The sequence below is a fragment of the Phoenix dactylifera genome, chromosome 10, assembly GCF_009389715.1.
Source record: "Phoenix dactylifera cultivar Barhee BC4 chromosome 10, palm_55x_up_171113_PBpolish2nd_filt_p, whole genome shotgun sequence".
NCBI lineage: Eukaryota > Viridiplantae > Streptophyta > Magnoliopsida > Arecales > Arecaceae > Phoenix > Phoenix dactylifera.
In genome coordinates, this window is record NC_052401.1 from 6,235,237 (window position 1) to 6,260,927 (window position 25,691).

The 25,691-nt window shown below is 39.6% G+C and overlaps 2 protein-coding genes across 3 annotated transcripts; one reads left to right on the forward strand and one right to left on the reverse strand.

Annotated features, from left to right (window-relative positions):
- Window positions 1-4,278: 4,278 nt before the first annotated feature.
- LOC103721261 (protein transport protein Sec61 subunit alpha-like) lies at window positions 4,279-13,440 on the reverse strand. 2 transcript variants are annotated; one of them, XM_008811398.4, is made up of 8 exons: window positions 13,276-13,440; window positions 12,772-12,829; window positions 8,886-9,233; window positions 6,817-7,044; window positions 6,386-6,740; window positions 6,181-6,305; window positions 5,812-5,947; window positions 4,279-4,746 (listed from the first exon to the last, which is right to left on the reverse strand). In XM_008811398.4, the coding sequence occupies exons 3-8, from the start codon at window positions 9,227-9,229 to the stop codon at window positions 4,507-4,509; spliced, it is 1,428 nt and encodes a 475-aa protein (XP_008809620.1). In that variant the 5' UTR covers window positions 9,230-9,233; window positions 12,772-12,829; window positions 13,276-13,440; the 3' UTR covers window positions 4,279-4,506. The 2 variants fall into 2 exon arrangements, with proteins under 2 accessions (XP_008809620.1, XP_008809619.1); XM_008811397.4 differs by having other exon boundaries at window positions 12,772-12,944.
- A 9,676-nt stretch (window positions 13,441-23,116) lies between these two features.
- Window positions 23,117-25,458, forward strand: LOC103705192 (cytochrome P450 71A1-like). The gene is made up of 2 exons (XM_008788827.4): window positions 23,117-24,423; window positions 24,611-25,458. The coding sequence occupies exons 1-2, from the start codon at window positions 23,542-23,544 to the stop codon at window positions 25,229-25,231; spliced, it is 1,503 nt and encodes a 500-aa protein (XP_008787049.1). The 5' UTR covers window positions 23,117-23,541; the 3' UTR covers window positions 25,232-25,458.
- The last annotated feature ends 233 nt before the right edge of the window (window positions 25,459-25,691 follow it).

Sequence of the window (25,691 nt, forward strand, 5' to 3'; positions counted from 1 at the left end):
GTTTCACGCAAATTGGAGTTGACTAAGCGACGGCTACGTCGTTGGAACCGTGAGGTAGTGGGCGACATTTTTAGGAAGCTGGAGGATGTGGAAGCCGCGATTGTTGACCTCCAAAGAAGAGAAGATCAGGTGGGTGCGCTCCCCGAGGCAGACATGGTGAGCCTTCGGGACTTCTCGCCACCCACCACTCGATCCTGCGTCAACCTGAGATCTTCTGGAGATAAAAATCCAGAATTCAGTGGGTCAAAGAGGGTGACCGGAACACTAGTTTCTTTCACTGATCTACGGTCATCAGAAGGCAGAGGAACATGATTCGTCCCTTGCGTGATGAGCGGGGCCACAGGGTGGAGGATGATTCGGCGATCAGCCATATCCTACTCGATTTCTTTCGCTCTCGCTAGACGAAGGATAGTGGGTCTGACGTCGTCGGCCAGCTCCCGAGAGCTGATTCCCAAATCGGTGCGGCTGAGAATGCACTGTTGGTTCGACCAATGACGGAGGGGGAGGTGCGAGAGGCGATCTGGGCACTGGGTAAGGATAGGGCTCCGGGTCCAGATGACTTTCCTCCTTTCTTTTTTTGGAGATACTGGGGTATTGTCCAGATTGCAGTGGTGGAAGCGGTCTTGTGTTTCTTCAGTCGGGCAGGGATGCCTGACGACTGGAAGGCCACATTTGTCACGCTGATACCAAAGCGTTAAAACGCGTCCGAGCCGAGCCACTTTAGACCGATCAATTTGTGCACAACTTTATACAAAGTTGTGGCAAGAATACTGATGGATTACATGTAGCCCTTTCTCCCTGGCATTATCTGTCAAGAGCAAGGTGCTTTTGTGGGTGGTAGGAGTATTTCCGATAACGTCATGGTGGCCCAAGAGATGATGTAGGATCTTCGACGGGCCTCGAAGCGACGAAGCCTGATGGCTATCTAGCTGGATATGGAACGAGTTTATGATAAAATCAGGTGGAGTTTTCTTAGGCTAGCTCTGGAGAGCCTGGGTTTCCATGAGACCTGGATTGGTTGGGTTATGGGGTGTGTCCGTGATCTGAGGTTTTCTATCTTGGTCAACGACTCACCGTCCCCATTCTTTAGATCTATTATGGAGCTTCGATAGGGATGCCCATTATCCCCGTACTTGTTTATCATCTGTTCTGATGTCTTGTCTCGGTCATTGCGGGCTGCGTGTGCCGCTGGAGAGCTGGAGGCTTACGTCCCAGCTCCAGGGCCCCAGCCGATATCACATTTACATTTTGCCCATGACTGCCTCCTCCTGACTCGTGCTCGCGTAGCAGACGCTCAGGCTATCAGGCGGATTTTGGCTGCCTACTGCTATGCATCCGGTCAGAGAGTGAATGCCCAGAAATCCGCCATCTTCTTTAACCCAAGTACGCCACCCGGGGTTCGACAGGGGATTCGGAGGATTCTGGAGATGCCCGAGCAGGACGAGACCTAGACTATCTGGGTGTTCCGATCACAGGTAGGAGACTGCGAGTATCCGAGTGCACCGGGATGGTGCAACAGGTCCAGAGTAGGCTAGAGGGTTGGCGGGCAGCATCTCTATCTATGATGGGTAAAGTAACGCTGATTAGATATGTATTGGGCTCCATGCCCATCTATCTCATGGAAAACACGGTGGCGCCAAGATCAGTCCTATTGAAGATCAAGCGACCTCTTCGGGGCTTCTTATGGGGCTCGCATGGTGGGGGCCGTGGGGTGCACCTGGTGGCATGAGAGAGTATCTGCCTTCCTCTTAGAGAGGGTGGTCTAGGAGTGTTGTCTCTCATGGAGAGACGAGAGCTGCTCTTTGCCCGGCATGCTTCCCGCTTCATCCTGGAGCCGCAGAGGTTTTGGAGCCGGATCATGATTGCCCGCTATGGGGGGGTAGGCCCGGAGGGCTGGGCTCGAGGAGGGCAGAGAAGTTCCTTTCTATGGCGTGAGATAGCGAGGTATGTGCCTATGGTGTCGGATCACACCCGATGGCTGATAGGCGACAGGCGCAGCATCGACGTGACCGGGGACCCATGGGTTGATGGCCTCCCCCTGCGCCTTTGGCCGACTACAGTTAGTGTCGAGGCTGGGGAGGGTCTAACATGCCTGTGATCTTATGACCCCCGGGGAGGCCGACTGGGATGAGATTCGATTGGCCCGTTTCTTCGAGGAGCATCTGGCGGAGCGAGTCCGCTCCCTCTCTTTACCAAGAGTGGTGGACCAGATGTACGAGTGTGGAGTTCCTTGGCTAGTCCCAGAGTCAGGATGGGCGATCTTTCCCATATTTTTAGGTGGAAGTACGAGCCTGGTCCTGATTGTGCCTAGATCTGGCGATTGGGCCTCCTTCCGAGGGTCGCGTTGTTTCTCTGGAAGGTGGTCTGGGACCGTCTTCCTACGAGAGCTGTACTTGGAGGACGAGGAGTGAGGATCCCATTGGAGTGTGGGGTTTGCGGTGTGGTCGAGACGGTGGACCATGCCCTGTTTCGGTGCACATGGGCGAGGGATACTTGGCATCTGGCAGGGGTCCCACAGCTGGTGTGGAGCTGTAGAGGCCAGTTCTTACAGGCCTTGCGCCAGGGCTCGAAGTCCTCGGCGCTTCGTCAGGAGGTGGTTCGAGCAAGCTGTACCGCTTACCAGATCTGGTTGGCCAGGAATGCTCGTACATTCGGCGAACGACGTATGTCGCCGAAATTGGTGGTCGAGAGTGCCCGCAGTCAGGCGGCAGAGCTGTGTCACACCACCTCCACTGGAGGGACCTTGATAGCCCGGGACATCTGAGGCTCCCACTCTACTTCGGCAGTATCCCGTACAGTGTTTTTCACCTGCGAGCCCCCACCTCCGAGCTTCCTCAAGGTCAACTTTGATAGGTCAGTCTTGGATGGTGGCACGATGGGAGGCGCGGGTTTCGTTATTCGGGACCCGTTTGCTAGGGTTGTGGCTGCTGGGGGTAGTCAGTTATTTGACACTTCGGTTCCGAGTGCGGAGCTAAGAGCTATTGGGGCGGGCCTTCGCCACGCCCGTTGTGTGTTGCAGGCCAGGTCTATCATCATGGAGGGTGATTCAGCCACCGTTATTAGTTGGATCCGGAAGGTCCTAGGGGTGATGGTAGTGACCATCCCTTGCTCCAGGACATTTGGGCTATGGTGAAGGATGGATGGGCCTTTCAAGCCAAGCATATTTACCGTGAAGCCAATGGTGCTACGGATTGGGTGGCTGCGTATGTAGCTCGTCATTCCGGAGGCACCTTGTGGACTGAAGATGGGAAGCTGCCTTTGGCACTCCGAGGTATCCTATTTTTTGAATTTATTGAATGTATCCGTACCCATCAGGTATGATCCACCCACATTATAAAAAAAAAAAAAAGTGGAAGAAGAGAGAAGAAGAGGAGGAAAGAGAAGAGGTGAAGACGACAATGTCAATCCATAAAAAATTAGTTGTACTTGACCTTGCAATTTCAATCAATCCAATCTATATCCGCATAGCCTTCAGCCTTGGGCTTTTTAAGCCCCACCAACTCCAATAAACAACAATCTTTTCTCAAAATAAAACAACAATTGTAACACTATAACAGTTCAATAAAAACGCAAGTTTGAAATCCGATTCTTTTAATGCTAGGAGGGACCTCTGAAACTGCTTTAATTGACATCACTCCAGCTTTAAATTCATGGTGTGGACCAGCATTTTGTTGATCGGACCTGCTTCCAATATGAATAATTCTGCTGGTTCCATCAATTTGATTTCAAGACATCATTGCAAGGAAATTATGCATCTGTTCAAGGTCTGGCCTAGTGCTTCACAATGTACAAGAAAGGATGCCTTGTCGAGCATCGTCAATGAATGGTAACCATTGGCAGAGGAAGCTCCGGCATCCACAATCGCATATGATCACATATGGTCAATTGGGCGTTGCATGATTGTGCCATGTCGAAGGCTTGAACAAGGTCTAGCCAATGGACCAGCAAGCCAAAGCATACATGATAACAGCCGCCCGACAATCTCACAGACTAATCACAAACAGAATAACCATTCAAGCAACCATATGACTCTTGGCGATAAATGACAAACCAGAGAAGAATGATCTAAGATCCAACCAAACAAAGATCACACTTACAATTTCAAACACAACCAGGCATTAAATTTATGCAAGCAGAGGTTGCCCATGCCGTTAACACATTTTGTGCTAACTTCAATACAAGATCTATGACTTGCTGATGAAATATTGGCAACTGTATTGCCATGGCATACTGTCCGCTAGGATGAAAGCTTGGGAGTCAAACCACAAGAAAATGCTATGAAATGAAGATTGAACAAACTTTACTAATACTGCAGTAATAGCATTAAGATTTGGGAATGGCAACGATTCAACATTACTCAACTGAAAAAAATTGTATACTTCCTTGTCAACAGAACTTCTGCAGCATAAAAGCCTTTCATAGAAAGATTGCTAAACCACGGCTTACATCCGTATCATCTAATCAAAATTGCGACTAGGCTTATCGGGGAAGCACAAAGTATTGAGATCAAAGGCCAAAGAATCCAAGCTCACTGGCTCTCTCCTTCTCAAATGTCTCGAAGTACTGATATATGATTGTCACTGCAAGCAGGATACCAGTTCCAGAACCAATGGCCCCCATAAAATCTGCTAGAACTGTTAACGCACCAATGCACATCCCACCAAAAGCTGCTGCAGTAGGGATGTACCTGTTCAATTCCTTCTGTAAATTTGACTCCCGATGACCAGGCATCACCATTTGTTGTTCCTGCAAAATGCCCAAAGTTCAAATACACCAAGAGCAATACATTTACCAGTATGTAACACATGTAACAGTATTCAGTCAGTAAAATATCAAAGCATGAAACATATATGACTTCAAGACTCAGTCCACATCTATGCAACACCAACATGGCCATAACACAAAAAGCAACTTCCAGAAAATAACCTAGTTTGAGATTTCCATCAATGCGATGTTAGATGGCGATCTCCTAGGGTTCAGACTTAAGACAATTGCTAGGCATTATTGCTACTTAATCAGTAATTGAGTTAGCCTGCACTGAGGCAGTTTAATTGAGTCAAGACAAAAAGAACCTGCAACCTTGGAAGAGGACCTCTGGAAATTATTGTGAAAAGGTTATGGCTGCTCATCAAAAGAAACTGTGTCAACAAACTGTCCCCATGACTGAATCAAGACAATAAACTTATCAACATCACAAAGTCCAACTAATCACATGAAGAAAATGGAAGCAAGGAATCCATGTTTATCATGGTTTCCAAGCAGACAAGTCAAAGTTTGGGCTACAAAACTGCCAACATACTACCAGTCAAATGGACAGAAATGCATATTTACCCAATATTGATATGTTTTGACTAGCCAGAAAAACTTTTCCAAACAATAGCCTACGCGCTCACTTACAATGTGCAGCTTTTATTACAAATCAAAAGGAAATTTAAAATCAACTACTACAAAAATCTATCTTTTATCACCAGTCTTGTACCTCTCTTGTTCCTTGTTGCCTACATTAAAATGACCATTTTCTTTCATCTCTAACATATACATTAAACCTTCCCTCTCCAAACCCATACGTTAAAACTCATTCCTTTCAGGCATTACCTAAGTCAACTCCAAATCCCCACCTATAGCCAATCCTTATGTCTCAACATTGTCTTTTTTTTTTTTTGATGATATGTCTGAATATTGTCAAATAGCCTTTTGTTCACATATCTACACATATGACCTCCAAATCCTTACTGGCTCACCACCGAAATTTGCAGAACCTCAGTGTATTCATGGAATGCAATGTAAGAGAACCATAGCAAGAAACTGTACCTTAAGCTGCTTGGCCACATCTCTTGCTGATGATCCAGAGACTTCTATCCAAGTCTTTGAGAAAAGTGCACAAGCTGAGAGCATAAACACGATATAGAAAAGTGCATGGAATGGATTTGCAGCCAGATCTGCCAAGCTGCATAGTTGGCTCCAAAGATTAATATAGTAAGCAACAGTAAATGTATGAACACGCTCCAAAAAATTCATCAAGGCATGCATTAACACAAGAAAAAAAAACTAGCATAATGAAACAAACAGCAAGCATGCACACATCCTGGACAAACATGCATGTGTGCTTGTGCATGCTGAGAGAGAGAGAGAGAGAGAGGAGAGAGAGGAGAGTGAAATAAAATTTAACATTTTAATCACCTTGATGGTGCTGTGATGTAGTAAGCCAGACCACCTACAGGGACAGATTGACCAGAATACTCAGATTCTTTCCACTTACCAAGCAGATTTACAAGGAAATTGCCACTGTACCTCCTGTATAATAACTGCATTGGAAACAAAAAAATAAATATTTTTGGATTTATGTTAATATGGTCAACAGTTCCATACTTGTCTGCCTGAGTACCTGGGAGATAAAATACAGGTTAGAAACAAGTGCTGACTGTAAAATGATGGGCATATTAGATGTGTAAAACAGCTTAATTGGGTAGGATCCTTGTTGTCCACGGGCATTCTTTGACCTCACAGGCAGCACCACACGGAAGCCTTGGAAATAGATAACAATAAGGAAGACCAAAACTGTGGCAAGCAAATTGGTTACATTTGGAAGATTATGACGATAGAAAGCCTCACGAAGAGCACGGACTTTATCTGTTCGAGTAATCAGTAGGTGGAACAAAGCAATGACAGCACCTTCAAATTCAGCACCACGCCCACTGTTAATGGTCGTGGGGCTAAATGCCTTCCAGATAATATTTTCACTGCAAGATACAGTAAGAGAAATAATATTATGTCCTAGAGGAGGCAATAACGATAAAAAAAAAATCATGAACTTACCATATATTGGTGGCAATGAATAAAGAAATACCGGATCCCAAACCATATCCCTTCTGGAGAAGTTCATCTAAACAAATGACAATGATACCAGCAAAGAAAAGTTGAAGTATAATGAGAATAGCATTTCCAGTTCCTAGCTGGCTGACACTACCATACATTCCAGATAGAACATATGCAACTGCCTCCCCGATAGCGATCAAGATGCCAAGTAATTTTTGTGCACCATTTCTGAAAATTAAACATGAAAACTACTATCAGGTCAACTACCCATTTGACTTGCTCTACTGATGGATTGCATCTCATTGCCTGTAAAAAAAGGATATTTTATATACAGAGTATGCAAAAAAGACTCAACAACAACTGTCTTTAAAGGCAACATGTTTGAAAGCAACAGATGCCAAAAAGAAAAGCAATCACATGTTATTTGCTTTTCTTGTTAATGATACAAGAAGTAAATGGGCAAGTGGTCGAACAATATATAATAAAAATAAGATATATATTTTCAGGAAATGCACATACTTCATAGCAACATGAGCAGTCATATAGCCTCTTATTTCTTGCTCGTATATGGTGGTTCATGCATCCAGCTCCTTGAGTGCATTCTAAACTCAACTAATCATGATGATCTCTTTACAAGTATTATAGCATAAGCCCAATAAAATATAAGTCTTTCTTAAAAATTCTTCTATTCTCACAATTATTGTACATCTCTTATAACATTTTTGTATACTGGCAGATTGGCACATGCAGTGCACGTTAATTTAAAAGACATTACTTACCAAAAGATAGGAAAAAATACATATTTGTAATACAGAACATAGGAAAAAAAATAAAAGAGAAAACAAAAAATTAAAGCACAAAAAGTTAAAATATAAAATTATATAGAGTAAAATATAAACATAAACAACACAAAGCAAAAAGAAGTAAACAAATTATAAAAAATAAGTTACATACAAAAGAAAACAAATTAAAAAGACTTAATCTTGACTTCCATCGTCAACATCATCTTGTTCATAGTCCACTCTGTCAGACTGCAGAATTTACTAATTGGATGAAGCTTAGACACTACCCAGGTAGCACCATTGTGATACTACTACTGCATTCAAGTTGAAATGAAATGCCTCTAATAAGTCAAACGAGTCCCCTAAATGACTTTACCAATTTAATTTCCTAAATTTTAGTAGACATGCGATGTCAAAAACAACACATAGTTGGCAGTATTTGCAAGGGAGTAGAAGCATTTACTCATGCTACCCAGATTGTAATCTGTTTCTTCCAAACAAATTAGAAGATCAATTACATCCAATATTTCCTCACTGGTTTTCTCAGTTATTGGGGATTAAAAGTAGAAGACTGGTTCATCAGGAAAGAATTCAACAAGGAGAAGAGCTGACATTTAGAGAACAATTATATAGAAAATAAAGATGGGGATTTGTTTCCAAACTAAGAATAATTTTTGGAGACTGTAAAGGATGCTAAAATTAACTGAAGGACCTTTTGGTCAGAAAAGTTGATGCAGAATCCTACAGGGAATATTCTAGCATTCAAAACTCCCTTATCATAGTATACAATACATGATTACATAGCTACACATATTTAACATGGTTGGATTCCAGTATCGCATCACTGTAGTTGCCAACAAGTTAGAAAAGGTCTATTGTATGGCGTGTTTAGATGTTCATATAAGCCAAGGGAAACTGAGTTAGGTTTTTCCTTTTCTTTCCACAAATTTCTTCCAAGACTAAGGGCAATTTTTCAGTACTTGCTTTGATTGTATGATAGCTTGTCTGAAAGGCAATAAAACCAAACAAAACCTGTACGCAAAATGGTAGTGGCATTTTATTGTTTTTTTCCTTATCATATCAATAGAATATTACTTTAAACTTTAAAACAGCCCATATAAACTTGTGCAACACTGATTTTTTTACCCGAATTTCTTTGGGCATATCTAACTACTGCAATATCATCACTCAAGATTTTAATACTGATTGTGCAAAATAAGAAAAAATTAAAGAACAGGTGTGTTCGATTATAATGACAAACATTTTGACAGTCAACACAACACTTACAAAAGAGCACGATCCTCTCGAACACTATTGTCTACTTCAATGATCTTTGATCCAACCAAGAGTTGCATAACCAATCCAGAAGTCACAATAGGAGTGATTCCTAGCTCCATGACAGTTCCACGGTTTGATGCAAGAATAACACGCATCCAGTAAAAAGGATCTGCTCCGGTAGTTGAGTGTATGCCATATAGGGGAAGCTGACTGCAAACCAGAAAAATGAAAAGAGAGATCACGGTATAGATCACTTTCTCCCTGAATGGAATTTTTCGGTCAGCACTTTGAACTTCAGGCAAGAATGCCAAAAACGGTCGAACAAGATGAAGCACTCTGAACCCTCCAGCCATTTTCCTGCACCCAGAAAAGAGTGTCCAATAAACATACCATTAACTGATATAAAAGCCAGAAGCAGTGGTTTTGTTTTATAACTACTTCATGAAGAACAAACAATCAGGGAAAAGAAACTGCACATACCTTGTGAAAGATAGAGGATACAAAGCAAGGCTAAGAAAACTAAGAGACATAATTGGCCAACAGATAACTATGCAAGAGGATAAATGTATCACCTTTCACGAAGAACCAAAGAAAATCATGAAATAAATATCTAACCTCAAGTGTTTCTCTCAAAAAAGTCCTCAAGCGAAAAAAGGATTCCTTACTAATAAAAGCTAACTACCATATGATTTCTTTGCCAATAGGTCGGTTGTATAGTCTCCTTGATTATGCACTTAAATAGAAGGCCAAAAGACCCACCCTCTTTGACTGATATGTCTGGAAGATCTTCTTTAATGGGCACTCTATAACTATACTACATACTTAACTACTGGCTGCAGTCGAAGCATGGATTTGGATGGATTTTGTAAAGGAAAATCATGGGTTTTGTTGACAGTTGACTTTGGTTTGTCAACATGCATTTGTCGGCATAGCAGAAAAGTACAACTGACACTAATTATACACGTCCCTTATGAAAATACATAGATATCTTGGACTTTAAAAGAAAAGAAAAAAGTAAAGATGCAAAACACTATAACAACCTAGTGATTGGCCCTATTCGTAGGAATTGGATGTGGTGGAGAAGTGATTCAAGATGTTCTTGTATGCCAATCCCGTGGGTACCATCTAGATGTTTCCTATAGTTGGCAAAATGGCTTATCACTGTTTTTTTCTTGTGGTCCATCTCAAAAGGAATTTTGTTCTCTTTAACTGTTCTCTTCTTTTGTAAAGATGTAGTTGTGGTGGTTTATGATTTCCAAATATGAACTGTACTAGGTAATTGTGTTCTATATTTATATTATTAAGTGATAGGACCAAGAATAAAAAAAAATAAACAAATGACTAAAAGCTTCCAGGGATAGTACATGAAGCCATTAATAGGAATGATTACAATCAAAGGATTCACCAAAATGACCTAAAATCGACCGGATAAGCCTATATTTAGTGGCCATGTTCACATCAAGTTATTAAAGAAAATCAGCTGGAATAAGAAATTTAAAAAAATAATGGCAAATCACCAAGTTGGCAAGAGTTTCATAAAAACTAGAAGCAACAAATAACTTACATTGACCTCATTAAAATTTCATGCATGGACTTGAGCTCAGATAACAAAAGTGAAGTTAGATTAAGTAGAGATACAGTTTTAGCGGACCTTAGTGGACTATAACAAGTAAACATATAATAATATAATCAATAATAGCTTGTGACATGTATTACATCCATGTATGGCAGGAAAAAAAAGCAAAATAGTATTCATATGCTACTACATATAAGTTACTTCATATACTTATTTATGCATGTCTGCGAAACATATATATATATATATATATATATATATATATATATATATATATATATATATATATATATATATATATATATATATACACACACATACGTACATATATATATTAACATCAATATCCTGGTATATGTGCATACGTGCATATGTTTCTATGTCTGCACATATGCACATACATGGGATGAACTTGGCCACACTTGATTAAATTGAGGGCAAATTTAGTTGAGTCATGACCAATGGAAATTCCAAAATAAAAACCGACAAGATTGCCCATGATCTAGATTCCTATAAAGAGAAAATTTTAAGTACTCGAGGTCCATTTCTTGTGGAGATTAACCAGGCTCTTACATGTTGAACTGCTCAATTCTGAGTAGTTCAGCTTGGTAGGGGCCAGGTCACACTGATTCGGTCCTCATTTCATATCGAGAGCACGAACTACCCAAGTTCGTGGTTTGTACAATACCTATTGATTCGGGTAGTTCGGTCTGGTATCATATACTATGTGAAAATAATTTTCAACATTTCTAAAAAATGTTTTTTTGGGGCATAAATTGGCTCAATCCATCCATATATAACCAAAAAATAGTAGTTTTTGCATTAAGTCATTAACAGATATAAGAATTCTGTAGCAACGCCAATTCTTTGAGACACTGGTGTCTCCCACTATATCGAAAAATGCTCTATAGATAGGCCCATTAACCAAGCCTAGATTCATATATAAAGAGGCAGTTAAGCAATATCGGCGGAACCGGTACCGAGCACCATACCGGTTGTCCGGTGGGACGAGTCGGTACAAGCCCGACAGTAGATGAGTCTGGAGAGAGAAAAAAAAGAGAGAGAGAAAGGGGAGAGAGGGAAGGAGGCTGGCGGAGGGCCGATGGAGGGCTGTCGAAAGCTGGCGACAAGGGCAGGAGGCGGAGAAAACCTCCGCAGCCGGAAAACAGATCGTTTGCCTAATTCACTTAATTGCGAAATAAAAAAAAGAGGCCGAACCCCTGTTTCAAATGAAATAGGTCTCCGCCAGCCCTTCCTCTTTCTTCCTTCCTCTCCTTCTCTCTTCCTCCCTCGCTCGCTCTCTCTTTTTCTCTCTTTCCTTCTCCTTCTCCCCCTCTAGCAATGGATTTTGTTTCCATTGCTGGAACTGTGCCGGTTAGCCGTTGGGACGGCTCAATACGATCGGAACCGCCCGGTTCGAGATAGTTCCGTCGACATTGCGGTCAAGTGTCTTTTACATAAACAAAGGCAAGTCTATGATAACCCCAAAGAAAGGTCCAAATTCTTGCTTTCTGTTTCAATTTCAACTAGATCAACTGAGTTTTCGTACGGCGTTTCCTGTGGTTTTGCTTTTTTTTAATTTTAAAGTCAATATCCTGCCTGGGGTTATACTTCGACAACTCAAATTTTGATAACCCAGATTAAGAGAGCAACTGATAGAGAAAGCCGAGTGTATTACTCCAAGACAACAAACTGAACGAGTTCAAACATGTAAAATTACATGCATGCATACTTATATTGCACGCATGCATACTTATATTGCACGCTCACTTAAACGTGTGTCTATGTGTGTAGACACACAGGCATGCACATGTGTGTAGACACAGGCGTGCATATGTGTGCACACACAGATGTATGCATATATACATATATCAGTGGCAAAGTCTTAACATATAGGCACTTTATCACATGGTGATCAATGACCATGAATTCAATGGCTTCTTAGATAAACTTATCAAATCTTAAATCACTAAAAAGAAAATCAATTTAGCAAAATCAAATAAAATAATGTCAACTTCATATCAATAACTTTATTTCAAGAGATTCTGGAACAACATTAATATTCACCCGACTTTTTCAAATTATTGATGTTAGAATGTCCTAATATTATATTTATATCTGAAGGAATCTAGCTTAATCAACTGCAGTTAAATCAATTAAGAAACATAATAGATATCAAAATATAACCAAGAAAGATACAGCAGCAGAAGAATTAGTATATAATCTGATTGATAAAATAGCAAACAGCAGAGGCACAGAGAAAGAAGAAGAATTTGATTGCAGAAGAAAAGCGGAAAAAACAAAAAGAAGAGAACTTACCTAGGCTTTTGATCAGGTTTCTTCTTCTTTTGTTTTCCTCTCCCTTCTCACAGAAGACCTGATTAAATCCAGAGATCCGTATTTAGCCTCCCGAGTTAACAATTCCACATTTGCTCTTTACGACTCCAAATCACGAAGCTCACAAATTTATGAAGTAGATCTCAAATCACCGCCTGCGGGAGGGGTTAAAAACGAATAGTAACCAAAAATCCGAATAACTATCAGATACCCAGATTAAAAAAATCAAATTTCTGCCATGAGCAAGCCCAAATCATAAAAAATGACCTTTTAAAACCAAAAAAAGCGATCAGAAGTCGCATTTTTCAGAAAAAAATAAACAAGAATCACAGAGATGAAATCTCAATTTTTAGGGTTTGGAATTAAAGTTGGTTCTTGATTAGAAGTTTAGAACCTTGGCCTTAGGGGCACCATTTTCCTGTGTTCAAATCGTAAATACACAAAGAAAGAACCAAGGAGAGAGCGATTGAGGGAGAGGTAACAGACCAAGGGAGCAGACTCCAACGTGGGATTTGGTCGGAGACGAGGTCGGATTTCGTCGGATCTGGTCTGAAGCCACGGTTGGCAAGAGCCGAGGCAGACGGAGAGCGAGCGCGCGAGCAGGTGGAAAAATCGGGGGGAGAAGGGTTTCGATCGAAAAAGAGAGCTAATTGTAGGGCTGGAAAATTGGTAAATGGCGACCCGTTTTGTCAAGACTCGCAAATGGACACGGTCTTCGCTCGGGTTTGGGAACGATTCAAACTTGCCGATTTGACCCGGCTAATCTGATATGATTCCTTCCATGCTCAGGGCTCCTTTGGTTCGCTTAAAAAAAAAAAAAAAAAAAAGGAAAAAAGCTTCATCCAAAAAACGAATAAAACCACCAGAGATGATAGCATAGTTGGAACGGAGCTAAGATTCTACCGAAATGGCCTAGGTTCGAAATGCATGGGCATCGATTAAATACGGAGATCGGATGCCCTCCATCTGGTTTGTCCGATGGACTCGTCATCTGGTCCGCTAAAAAAAAAAAAAAAGCTTCATCCAAAAAACGAATAAAACCACCAGAGATGGTAGCATAGTTGGAACGGAGCTAAGATTCTACCGAAATGGCCTAGGTTCGAAATGCATGGGCATCGATTAAATACGGAGATCGGATGCCCTCCATCTGGTTTGTCCGATGGAGTCATCATCTGGTCTGCTGGTACTTAGGTGGTGCTGATGTGACATACTCACACATGGAAGGGGCTGCCATGTTGGTGGAGCTTCTCTATGGGTAGAAAGGATATGAGTAAAACTTGTCTACCCGCATCGAACACTCTCCAGCAGGAAGGAGACCCAGTGGGGGTTGCTACACTGGTGAGGTCCTCCTCACTCCTCTCTTTTCTTTTGTTTTAGCAAAAAAAAATAAAAAATAAACGTCTCCTATTTAACCATCTATTTGGAAATTTCTTAGAGAAAAAATTATTTCGGGAATCTTTCTTTTTAATTATTTTAGAAAATATTTTCTTCCGCCTAGAAATTTCTTACTTATTTTAGGAAATATAGAAAATCTTATTAATTATTTTATAAAATGTAGAACCTCTTTTAATTTATTTTTACAGATCTCTATTGACATAAGAAAAAATTCTTAAAAAAATATATGCTAGTTGTGCAAATATTTCTTCATCATTTTAGGAAACAAAGAAGCTTTGTTTGATTATTTTATGGAATATATAAACTCTTCTTAATTATTTTTTGTAGATCCCTATTTAAATTTGACATGCTAAAGAATTTTTAAAAAAATGTCTTTTAGTCGGTGTCACGACGATCAAAAAGATTGAAAAGGTTAGAGTGTCATTAGGTGATCATGGAATCATCATAAATTATTAAATACATTATATGTATCATTTATTTTTCATTCTATTTTTTGAAGAATTATTTATTCTTCTATTGTATAAATTTATATTTACATTTTCAATATCTCTTCAACATTGTGTGCGGGTATTATTCTTGTTAGTTAATTAACCGGACTTATAATTTACTTGGTAAGACTCATTTTTAACTTTTGATGGAAGGGGCAACTACGTACTTAAGCTGCTACTAGTATCTATTTGCATTCTCTCTTGAGGGGCATCTATATTGCACAATCAATGGTCATTCCTCATGTCATTAAAAAATAAAATATTTTATGTTACTTATATAACTTGATAATGCAATCTAATTTTTATAAGATGGACTGCTAATTGGACAACATCAAGATGGATGGAGAGGTTTTAGCCATGAAAATGCCAGAACTCATAACATCATCCTAAATTAACAAATCATGCAAGATTTCTGTCTCTTCTCTTTCAAATAGAGCATATCTTCTTACCTGATGGGGGGCAAAATGGATCGTCCTATTTTTCGGCATAAGTTACCCAATTTTGGCCAAGCTGAGCTCAGAAGGCCGAGCCGAGCTCAGAAGGCCAACCCCATAAGGCCAACCTCAGAAGGCCGAGCCCAAAAGGCCAAGCTTAGAAGACCAACTCCAGAAGACCGAGCTCAGAGGACCAACCCCAGAAGGCCGAGCTCAGAAGGCCGACCTCAGAAGGATAAGCTCAGAAGGCTGAGCTCAGAAGGCCAACCCCATAAGGCCGACCTCAGAAGGCCAACTCCAGAAGACCAACCCCATAAGGCCGACCTAAGAAGGCCGAGCCCAGAAGGCCAACTCCAGAAGGCCGACCTCAGAAGACTGACCTTGTCATCCACATGCTGCGGCCATGCCCTGCAGTAGCCTCACCGCACCATACTTTGCTTGCTGGCCACGCGACGATATATCAACCAGGGACCATGCCCTGCTTTTCCGGCCATACCTTGTTACGACTGTCAACGCCTTACCATTCACAAGGACGAGCTGCACTTTGCGCCACAAGCGAGCTCTGGCTGCGTGCCATCTCCACTCATGATGGGAACGGGCCATACCTCCGCCATCTGGACGCCCCTACAGAGACTATAAATAGCCCTGTCAGGTAACTCCAAAAGAACTTTTTTTGGCTGGACCAAAGATACCCCACTCTAACTTAAGCGTCGGAGGGCCTTCATCGGAACCCCACCGATAAGGCTTTGTGCAGGTCCGTCGCCGCGCAGGAGGTGGCGCTCGTCCTCTTCTTCCACTCACCGGCAACTCCCTCGACTTCTCTGGCGTGGTCACCCTCGAGCCAGATTTGAACCACAACATTACCTAAAAGGGAAAAAAAATCAGGCAGGTCTCAAAGTCTACCCTTTTATGTAGTGATATGTAAGATGTAATGTTTAAAGTCGAGAACATGATATTGATTGGACTGTAGTTATGAAGGAGATTGGTGGAACATTGTTTAGCCATGACTCAGGCCAAGACACCAACCTTTGTAAGTTTAGCTAAATATGTGTTATTTTGGGGAAAATATACAAAAGTTAAGAATATATATATATATATATATATATATATATATATATATATATATATATATATATATATATATATATATATATATATATATATAGTTGTCAAGATATTATAGGTTAATTGAAATATCATGAAAAAATTTTCACATCTAGTTACAAGTTGTTGTAGATGCCATAAGAGTTTGTTAAAGGTAACCAATTTGTTACCAAGAGCGTTATATAGTTGGTATCACGCCCCAAATCCATCACTTGGGTCGATTATATGACACGGCTGCATGAGCCCTAAAGCAGTGTCCTAAAACATCATACAAGGCTTAAGATGAAAGGCTTAAAATGAATAAAAATCTGATAACTCTACAATTAATTAATTAATCTAAATAAATAAATTCATCATATCTAAATAATAATAATATAAGTTTGAAAATAGCCAGATATCGTTACACACATTATAAAATCACAAACTAACTATCAATAATACTCGAACAAATAGTATACGTACATACATCAAATATTAATAAGAATCCAGATACTCAAGAGTGATATATCATGTGATATCTCATAATTATTCAATAGTATTTTCAATACTTTTTATTCCATTTCTTTTTAACTTGATCCGGATCAATTATCTTTTTGACTTTGGGCCAAATTTTGGTCACATTTCTAGCCCATGATGGGCAACTAATAGTATCACATTTCTAGTCTATGACAAGGCCTGCCAAGGTATTACATTTCTAGCTTGTAACAGGGCATGCCATAGTATCACATTTCTAACCTGTAATGGGGCAACCGATGATAACGAGATAAGCCCAAAGTCTTTGTTCATTCAATCAAGTGGACATCCACACTTCAATTCTTTTTATTTCCAGCTTTAGACTAACCACGGTCATATTTTTCGTCTATGATGGGGCAATAAATATAATATGGTTAGTCCAGAGCACTATATTCGTTAATCTGATTATGCAAGTGTAAGTTATACTCATATATGCATCCATCATACTATCAGTCACAAGCATATATAATCAAAATATGATTTAATACAAAAATCGTCATAAAACTATTTCTGCTTCTTACTTATTTTGATTATTAACATATCATGCATATATGTACAAAATATCTATATCATGCAGGTCGGTGTACAAGGATTCTTACTTTTTTGCTGACAACTCAGACAGACTAATCATCTGTCCATCCCACGATCTATGAGCTGGGGTGCGCAGAACTCTGCTCAATATTCTCTTGTCCAAAAGATTGTTCTCCTACATAACCAAATCAATATCAAAAATTATCTAAGGTATTCGACAACTCAGAATCCTCTACTGATCCTTTAAAGGTCCACCATCACGTAGCAACCCAACAATATCCAACAACCCTCTCAACTAATGATTTTCCTGAATCAAGCTGGAGATGCCAACATGAAGAGAAACTAAAGCGAGGAGAGAGAACAAAAGGAAAGAGGACGGGTGGCTCTCTCTCTCGGGTGTTCGACAGCAGGCAGTCGCCCATGGTCGGCAATGCCCCATGGTCGATAGCTGATGGAAGTGCCGGCAACGCGCCACACCCGACGACGGCCAATGGCGGTGCTGGCGGCATGCCACGCTTAGTGACGGTCCACTGAACGGGAAAAAACCAACAAAATAGGGGAGTCCTGTTTAACATCAATCCAACAGCTTGCCGGCCGGAGTCAAGGGGAACAGTGGCCCAAAGACCGGAAAAAGAAGGAGAGATAGATCACCTTGTCTCCGGCGAGCTCCTCCGGCCAGATTGATGGCGAAAACTCCGAGTTCCTCCCACAGAACACCTAGCGATTTATGCCTCTAATGGAAGAGCTCCCAAGGTTGGTGCTAAAGAAGAGGGCAAGAGAGCCTTTAATAGATGAATATCGGCTCAAACAAGGTAAGCTTGCGATCACCCCAGTCCCCTCTTCCGGTGGAATTGGAGGGAATTGGAACAGGGGAAGAGGAAGACTCCGATCGGGAGTCTCCCTCCCCCTGTCACACGTGCCACGCATGTGTTGCGGCCCATAGACCGGCTCAGACCCAGTAATAAGAATATAAGATGGACCCTTACGGTTGGTACTTTTTTATCTTGTTTTTGTCTTGTCGGTTAGGTTAGATACAAATAAATCTTGATAAAACAACTCATAAAGTTTAAAGTCTAATGGGGTGGTCTTAATATATATAAGTCTGAGTGTAGTGTAGCAATGAGTTAAAAATGTTTTAATAATCTTTTAAGTTCTCTCAATTATATATATTCTTCCTGTCATCCTTGCTCTTCTTTTAGATTTTACCGATTAAGAAAGTAAATTGTAAATTATAGAACCTTGTGATTTTGTATTTTGCAGAAAAATCACAAGGATAAATGATTATACCATGACCATTTAAAATCAGGTTAAAGTTACTAGTAAAGTGAGCATTTGTTAAAGAGGTCAAAATGATGAAATATCTTAAATTTGGCAAAAACCAATCTACGAGCAACACAAATCTAATATTAACAATTGATCTTGGCTATAATTGACATGTTACAACAATAACTCGGAATGTTCATATGAAATATCTCCAACTATTGGGCTACCCAAATTCAATGGTTATTTGGATTTCAAAAGTTTGCGACTTACTCAAAAACATCTATCCAATAATAGCTGATCAGAGGGAGTATGCACAAGTATAGAATGATGGATTTAGAGAATTAAAAGGGCAAATGATCAAGTAATGGATGAGATCATCATCAAGTAAATCTTGAGGAGGACAACAACAAAAGAAGCCTACAGAGCCAGAAGTGTATAGTTGAAGCCTAAAAAATGCATCTTTAATATGAATGAGGGGTAGAATATTGCTGGTTTATTTTGATTACAAGTTTTTTTGTATTAAATTAAATTAGAGGTGGCAATCTACATTGGATCGGTTTTGGGTCACATTGAGGTCATATATCAAAGCCCATAGAGCTTGAATCAAATCCGACCCAACCTGCTAATAGGTCAAGAATGCTTGACTCGGACCTGACTCGCAGCCAACTTGATGTTTTGTTTTACTTGCCCAAGCCCATCTTATTTTAGGATGTATTGTAGAGGTAGGCTATTTTTTCATAGTTTTGATATAACAAAGTAAAACCCAAACCCTACATGACCATCTATTGGTTATCACATAACCGACTATGAATGCAACAAGTCAAGTTAGGTGGATGCGGTCCAGAACGGGTCACATTGGATAAATGGGTTGGGTCACAAATAGACGCCCTTAAATGAAATCTATTTAAAGCAAAGAAGAGATCAAAGATCGAACATTATTTTCAAAAAACTAAAAAGAACAATAACTAGTAGAATTGATTATATTATCTAAGAAATTAAGGACCAAAGATAACGATGATTAGATCATGAAAACCTAAATGAATTGCTACAATCATACAAATTTTTGGTTCAGTAATGAAATCCAAAGGGGATAGAGAGGTGGTGGATTAGGCCATGATTGTAAGCAAAGCCAAAGTCCTCATAAAGCACCATTAGTGATAAATATGAGAAATTTAAGAATATAAATCTATTAAACAGAAATGAGAAAGGAATAGTATAGATATAGCAAATCTTGGATCCACTATCATTATAATAATATTGAAGTAATGGGTTTTTTGTTATAACATTTTTAAATGTAAGCTAGTATATCTAGTTTCACAAGAGCTCCTTGTCCTCATATTGCATTAATTTTGCATGGCCTCACTGTTGACACCTCCAATAACTCATTCATGGGAAGAGGGAGCACGAGCTTCATTTAGTTTGCCTGTCTTATGGAGGTGAATGAGAAGCCTCTCCTCGACCTCCTCCATCCCTGCATCTCCATGGTTGAAGCTTGAATCCATGGCTGCTGCCATTTTTTGGTCAGGCATCGACAAATGGAGAAGATCGGGAGAGAAAGATGAAAGGTTGGCTGACATTGTGGGAGACCGACAACACTATTTTGGTCAACCATCGATATCTAGAGAAGATTGAGTGGGGAAGATAAAAAGTTAGCCAATATCGTGGAAGAGAGGAGGCCTTTTTTCGGTGAGCCATCAACAGGTGGAGTAGATTGATGAGAAAGATGAAGGGCCGGATGAGCAATCAATCAAGATGGAATAGATCATCTAATGGATCAATTGTGACCCTTGAATGTTGCCAAAATTATAGTACTTACCACATACAAGGTATTAATTATGGCCCTTGCATTTTGCCCAAATTAAGGTACTTGCCACTCGTACTTGGATTTTTCCCCAACTATTCCTTGTTACCATGACAGTAATCAAGATTATTCATTCTATAATGAATAGTAAGCCAAATTTTGAAGGATTACCAATGATAAAATAATATCAAATTTATTTGAGAAGAGATTACCCTACTGCACTGATGTAATTAGTTTAGAATCAAAACTAGCACATGTTACTTAGATTTAAGTTATAGCAACTAGGGGAGAGGATAGGGATGTGCTTATGGAATTGATTGAAAAGCTAATATCATGACTATGCTAGAAGACAATAGATCAAAAAAGTTAGAGATAAAATTATGACCTAAGCCCATAATGATGATTTTTTTTTTTGTATTTCTTGATCTAGGAGGACCCAAACTTGATGTAGACTATTTTGACTACTACGAGTAGGGCTGGATAAGGTCTAGAAGCAAGATCCGTCATATCGAAAAATTGAATTGAATGCCAAACTTCAGGAGACCATAACTCGGCCATGCGATGCCCGATTGAGATGGTCTTTTTCTTTGAAATATGATAGCTTTTCAAGATCTACAACTTTGGGCCTCTTAGGAGTTGAATTGGGCTGAAATTTTATTTTTTGGGCTCCAAAATAGACTGGTCAAACCGAAACTTTTCTTTTTATAAAAAATTTTGACCGGACGTTATCTTCCAATTTGTGAAGAATTAGGTAGAGTGCCCGAAGGCAAAGTTGATATAGAAGTTGAGATCTATTTCTATTAGTCATATTTATGTTTGGAGATCTAGTTCTATCCAAATGAGGAGAGAAATTCAATCCGAATTGTGATACTAGTATTATAAATAGGGGCTATATACCTCAATTTATGAAGTGTGGAGTATTCATGATAGAAAAGAGGACTTAAGCCCTATTTTAACAATTCTTCTATCTTCTTCTAATTTTTTTTAAAGAGATTTTAGTTGAGCGGATTGAGAAAAATTCTTCCTTCTCTAATACATAGTATGTGTGTGTATTGTTTAAATTTGTTTTGTTGCTAAAGTAACTGCGGCAAAAAGGTTGTGTGTTTCCTCTAAAATTTGTACCTTTGCATGTTCCAAAATAGGAGGATTCCAACTAGCTAACAAGTATCCACTTGGTAGCAGCCAAATAGATTCAAAGAAGGTGCTTGCTACATTTCTTTATTGCCTAATCTAAAGAAGATGGAATAGAAAGAAAATACTATGTTATAGGAACTTAAATTGATCTAAGAGGGCCTCCTCGATTCTTCATGCTTTTTACAATATTGGATATTTTGATAAGAAGTAAATGTCAGCCACCTAGCATTTAGTTTCCATAACATCCTTTCCTTTTCACCCATGAAAATGACATGCACTTTGCCAATAAGTAGAATTATCTCAGAAAGTAAGGAGGAAAAGAATTTAGATGCTTGCTCGTTGGAAATTCAATTTGTCCATTTGGGCCTACTTTTCCTGATCACTATACCCAATTAAAATTGTAAGTCAGTTATAGCTTCGATAATGAAAGATGTGTACTTCGATAATGACGTAAAACTAGATTTTTTTTTTTTTCAAAATATAAAAATTGTAGCTAGCCAGCAAGTGTCCAGTAGGTAGCAGCCAAATAGAGTCCGTAGGCCATATGCTTATCTCTTGTTAAGGATGGAGCTTCAAAAAAAAAATATTTTTTTCTATCATCACCATCATCGCCGTCGTCATATATATATATATATATATATATATATATATATATATATATATATATATATATATATATAAAGATTCTTCACTAGCGTCTACTTCATCAAGGGTGAGTTAATATATATATATATATATATATATATATATATATATATATATATATATATATATATATTTATATACCAAGGAGAGAGAGAGTATTAATTGGGGGTTGAGAGGGTGAGTTAATGTGGAATTGTAAAAAAACATAGATACCCTTAAAATGTAAAGATGTTTTTTGTACAATGAAAAATAGGTAGATTGATAACCTACTATAACTCTTAAGGATATTTTATGTCTTTTTACAATCCCACATTAACTCACCCTCTCAACCCCTCAATTATATATATGCATACATATATACCAGAGAGAGAGAGAGAGGAGGATAGAGCATTAATTGGGGGTTGAGAGGGTGAGTTAATGTGAAATTGTAAAAAGACATAAAATATCCTTAAAAGTTATAAAAAATAAGGATATTTTTTATCCAATAAAAAATTGGTAAATTGATAACCTATTATAACAGAGAGTAGATTATCAATCTCCGATATATATATATATATATATATATATATATATATATATATATATATATATATATATATATATATATATATATATATATATATATATATATATATATATATATATATATATATATATATATATAAAAGATTGTCCTCTAGCGTACACTTCAACGAGTCTTAATCGGATATTGCATCTTCTTCTCCAAGACTTCATCGAGTCTCGTGTTTGTCCTTTGTTTTACTATACTATTATGCGTGGTTATCCAACACCTGCTTGTCTCAGTAAACATATACTTCCCTTCTGCCGGCTTCAGCGAATCTTTACAATTTGGGGTATACTGCGCACAGAAAACGATACAATGAATCGGTTGGTTGTTCAGCTCGGGCATCTTATTAGTTAGTCTGGTTCTGGATTTTTAAAATGACTTGTAAATAATCTATAAGCTAATGTAAAGAAGATACTATGTTATAGGAATTTAAATTAATTCAAGAGAACCTCATCAATTCTTCATATAAGAAGTCAATGTTCCCCACCTAAGCTAATGCGTTTTACAATATTAGATACTTTGATAAGAAGTCAATGTTCCCCACCTAAGCTAATGCGTTTTACAATATTAGATACTCTGATAAGAAGTCAATGTTCCCCACCTAAGCTAATGCGTTTTACTCAACACCCATGAGCACGACAATGAGCATGACATGCACTCTGCCAGTAAGTAGAATTATCTCAGAAAGTGAGGAGAAAGTTTTCCAATAGATGAGGATTCCCAGCTGGCCGGCAAGCGTCCGCTACGTAGCAGCCACTAGCTTGGAATTTTCATCCACTTAATAATTTCTGAAACAGTAAGAAACCATAATGGAGTATCGTCTCTAGTACCAGGGCTGCTACAAATAAGATTGCCTTGCTCTGCCTCCCAGTAGTAATGGCTATCTGCATCATACTCGCATGGCTTCTTTTTGTCACACTTGCCTCCCTTCTTCTTTCTTTCAGATACAAAAGAATGGAGCAGGGAAAGGCAGATTACAGGCTCCCTCCTGGCCCAAAGAAGCTTCCCTTAATCGGGAACTTGCATCAACTTGGTAGGCAGCCTCATCACTCCTTATGGCAGCTCTCTCAAAAATATGGCCCTCTCATGTACTTAAAACTAGGTAGCGCCCCAGCAGTAGTAGTCTCATCTGCGGAGATGGCCAGGGAAGTACTGAAAACTCATGATCTCGACCTGTGCTCGAGGCCTCGCCTTGTTGCTGCTGGCAAGTTGTCTTACAACTGTTTGGATATCAGCTTCTCGCCCTATGGTGAATACTGGAGAGAGATGAGAAAGTTATGCATCCTCGAACTTTTCAGTGCCAAGAGGGTGCAATCATTTCAGTTTATAAGGGAAGAAGAGATCTCACTAATGATCGATCGTATCTCCCGTTCTTCTCCAACTCCTATAAATCTTAGCAAGCTGATGATGATGCTGGCCAATAATATGATCTGCAGAACTGCGATGGGTAGGAAGTACCAAGAAAGTGATTATGAGAAGGGTATATTTCACAGGATTCTTACCGAAGCGCAGGCGTTGCTAGGCAGTTCTTTCATTGCGGACTTCTTCCCATCAATAGGCTGGATGGACAAGATAAGTGGAGTTGCAGGTAGGCTTGAGAAGAACTTTAGTATGCTTGATGCTTTCTATGAGCAGGTCATCAGGGAGCACCTTGACCCCGAGAGAACGAGACCCCAGCATGAAGACATAGTCGATGTATTGCTTCGGCTGCACAAGGATGGAAATCTAACAAAAGATAACATCAAAGCAGTGCTAACGGTATCCGTTTCTTGCACCTTCATATATTTCATCAAACTTTGCATACTTGGATTTGCTTTCGCTTCTTTGTTGCGAAAAAAACTGTGCTCTATACAAGGCTTTGCTACTCATGTCCTTTCACTAAGATTCTTGTGGAGTTTCACTGAACTGGATTTTAAAGCGAATTTTGTTCTCTTCTTTTGCTTAGGATATCTTCATTGCTGGAACGGATGCAGCTTCTGCGACCTTAGAATGGGCCATGGCAGAGCTTGTAAGGCACCCGAGAGTGATGAAGAAAGCACAAGAAGAAATAAGAGCTTCTTTAGGAACTAGAGGAGAGGTGGAAGAAGGAGATCTTCAGCAGCTGCAGTACCTCAAGTTGGTGGTGAAAGAAACACTGAGGCTGCACACTCCTGCCCCATTGCTGCTTCCTCGAGAGTCCATGAGACACTCTCGGATTCATGGATATGATATCCCGCTGAACACAAGAGTGTATGTCAATGCTTGGGGGATAGCAAAAGATCCTAGATCATGGGATGACCCTGAAGAGTTCATTCCTGAGAGATTCATGGATAGTTCTGTCGACTACCAAGGCCATAATTTCGAGTTCATACCATTTGGTTCTGGTCGAAGAATCTGCCCTGCACTGAATCTGGGGGCTTTGACAGTGGAGCTAGCACTTGCGAGCTTGTTATACCATTTCGACTGGGAACTGCCTGTTGGGACGAGCAGAGAAGACATCGACATGAATGAAGCGCCAGGAATTACGGTGCACATGAGTTCTGCTCTTCACCTCGTAGCCATAAACCACATCATGAAAGAGCCATAAATCATTTAAGTTATATTGCTTAGTCATCTACTCATGTAAGATTAGGCGCAAGAAGAGATTGCAGAACCAAGGGAAAAATTATGTGCATGATGTTTTATGATATGTAAATATCATGGCTAGAGTTATAATGCTCTAACTGCAAAGAGAAAAGTCTTTGCTTGGAATTTGCATGTGCTGAACTTTCATCTATGGAATTTGAGAGGACTGATGTTGTCTGAAGTGATAAATATTGCTCCAGATTGATTTGCTGATAGACATTAGCATGCTTATGTGGGGAAAGATCGATCATTGTTAAATGCCTTCTTTATAATATTGATTAGATAGCTTTTTTTCCTTTTGACGACATTAGCATGCTTATGAGGGGAAAGATCAATCATTGATTCATTGTTAATGCCTTCTTTATAATATTGATTAGATAGCTTTTTTTTTTGATGATAATATTGATTAGATAGCTACAAAC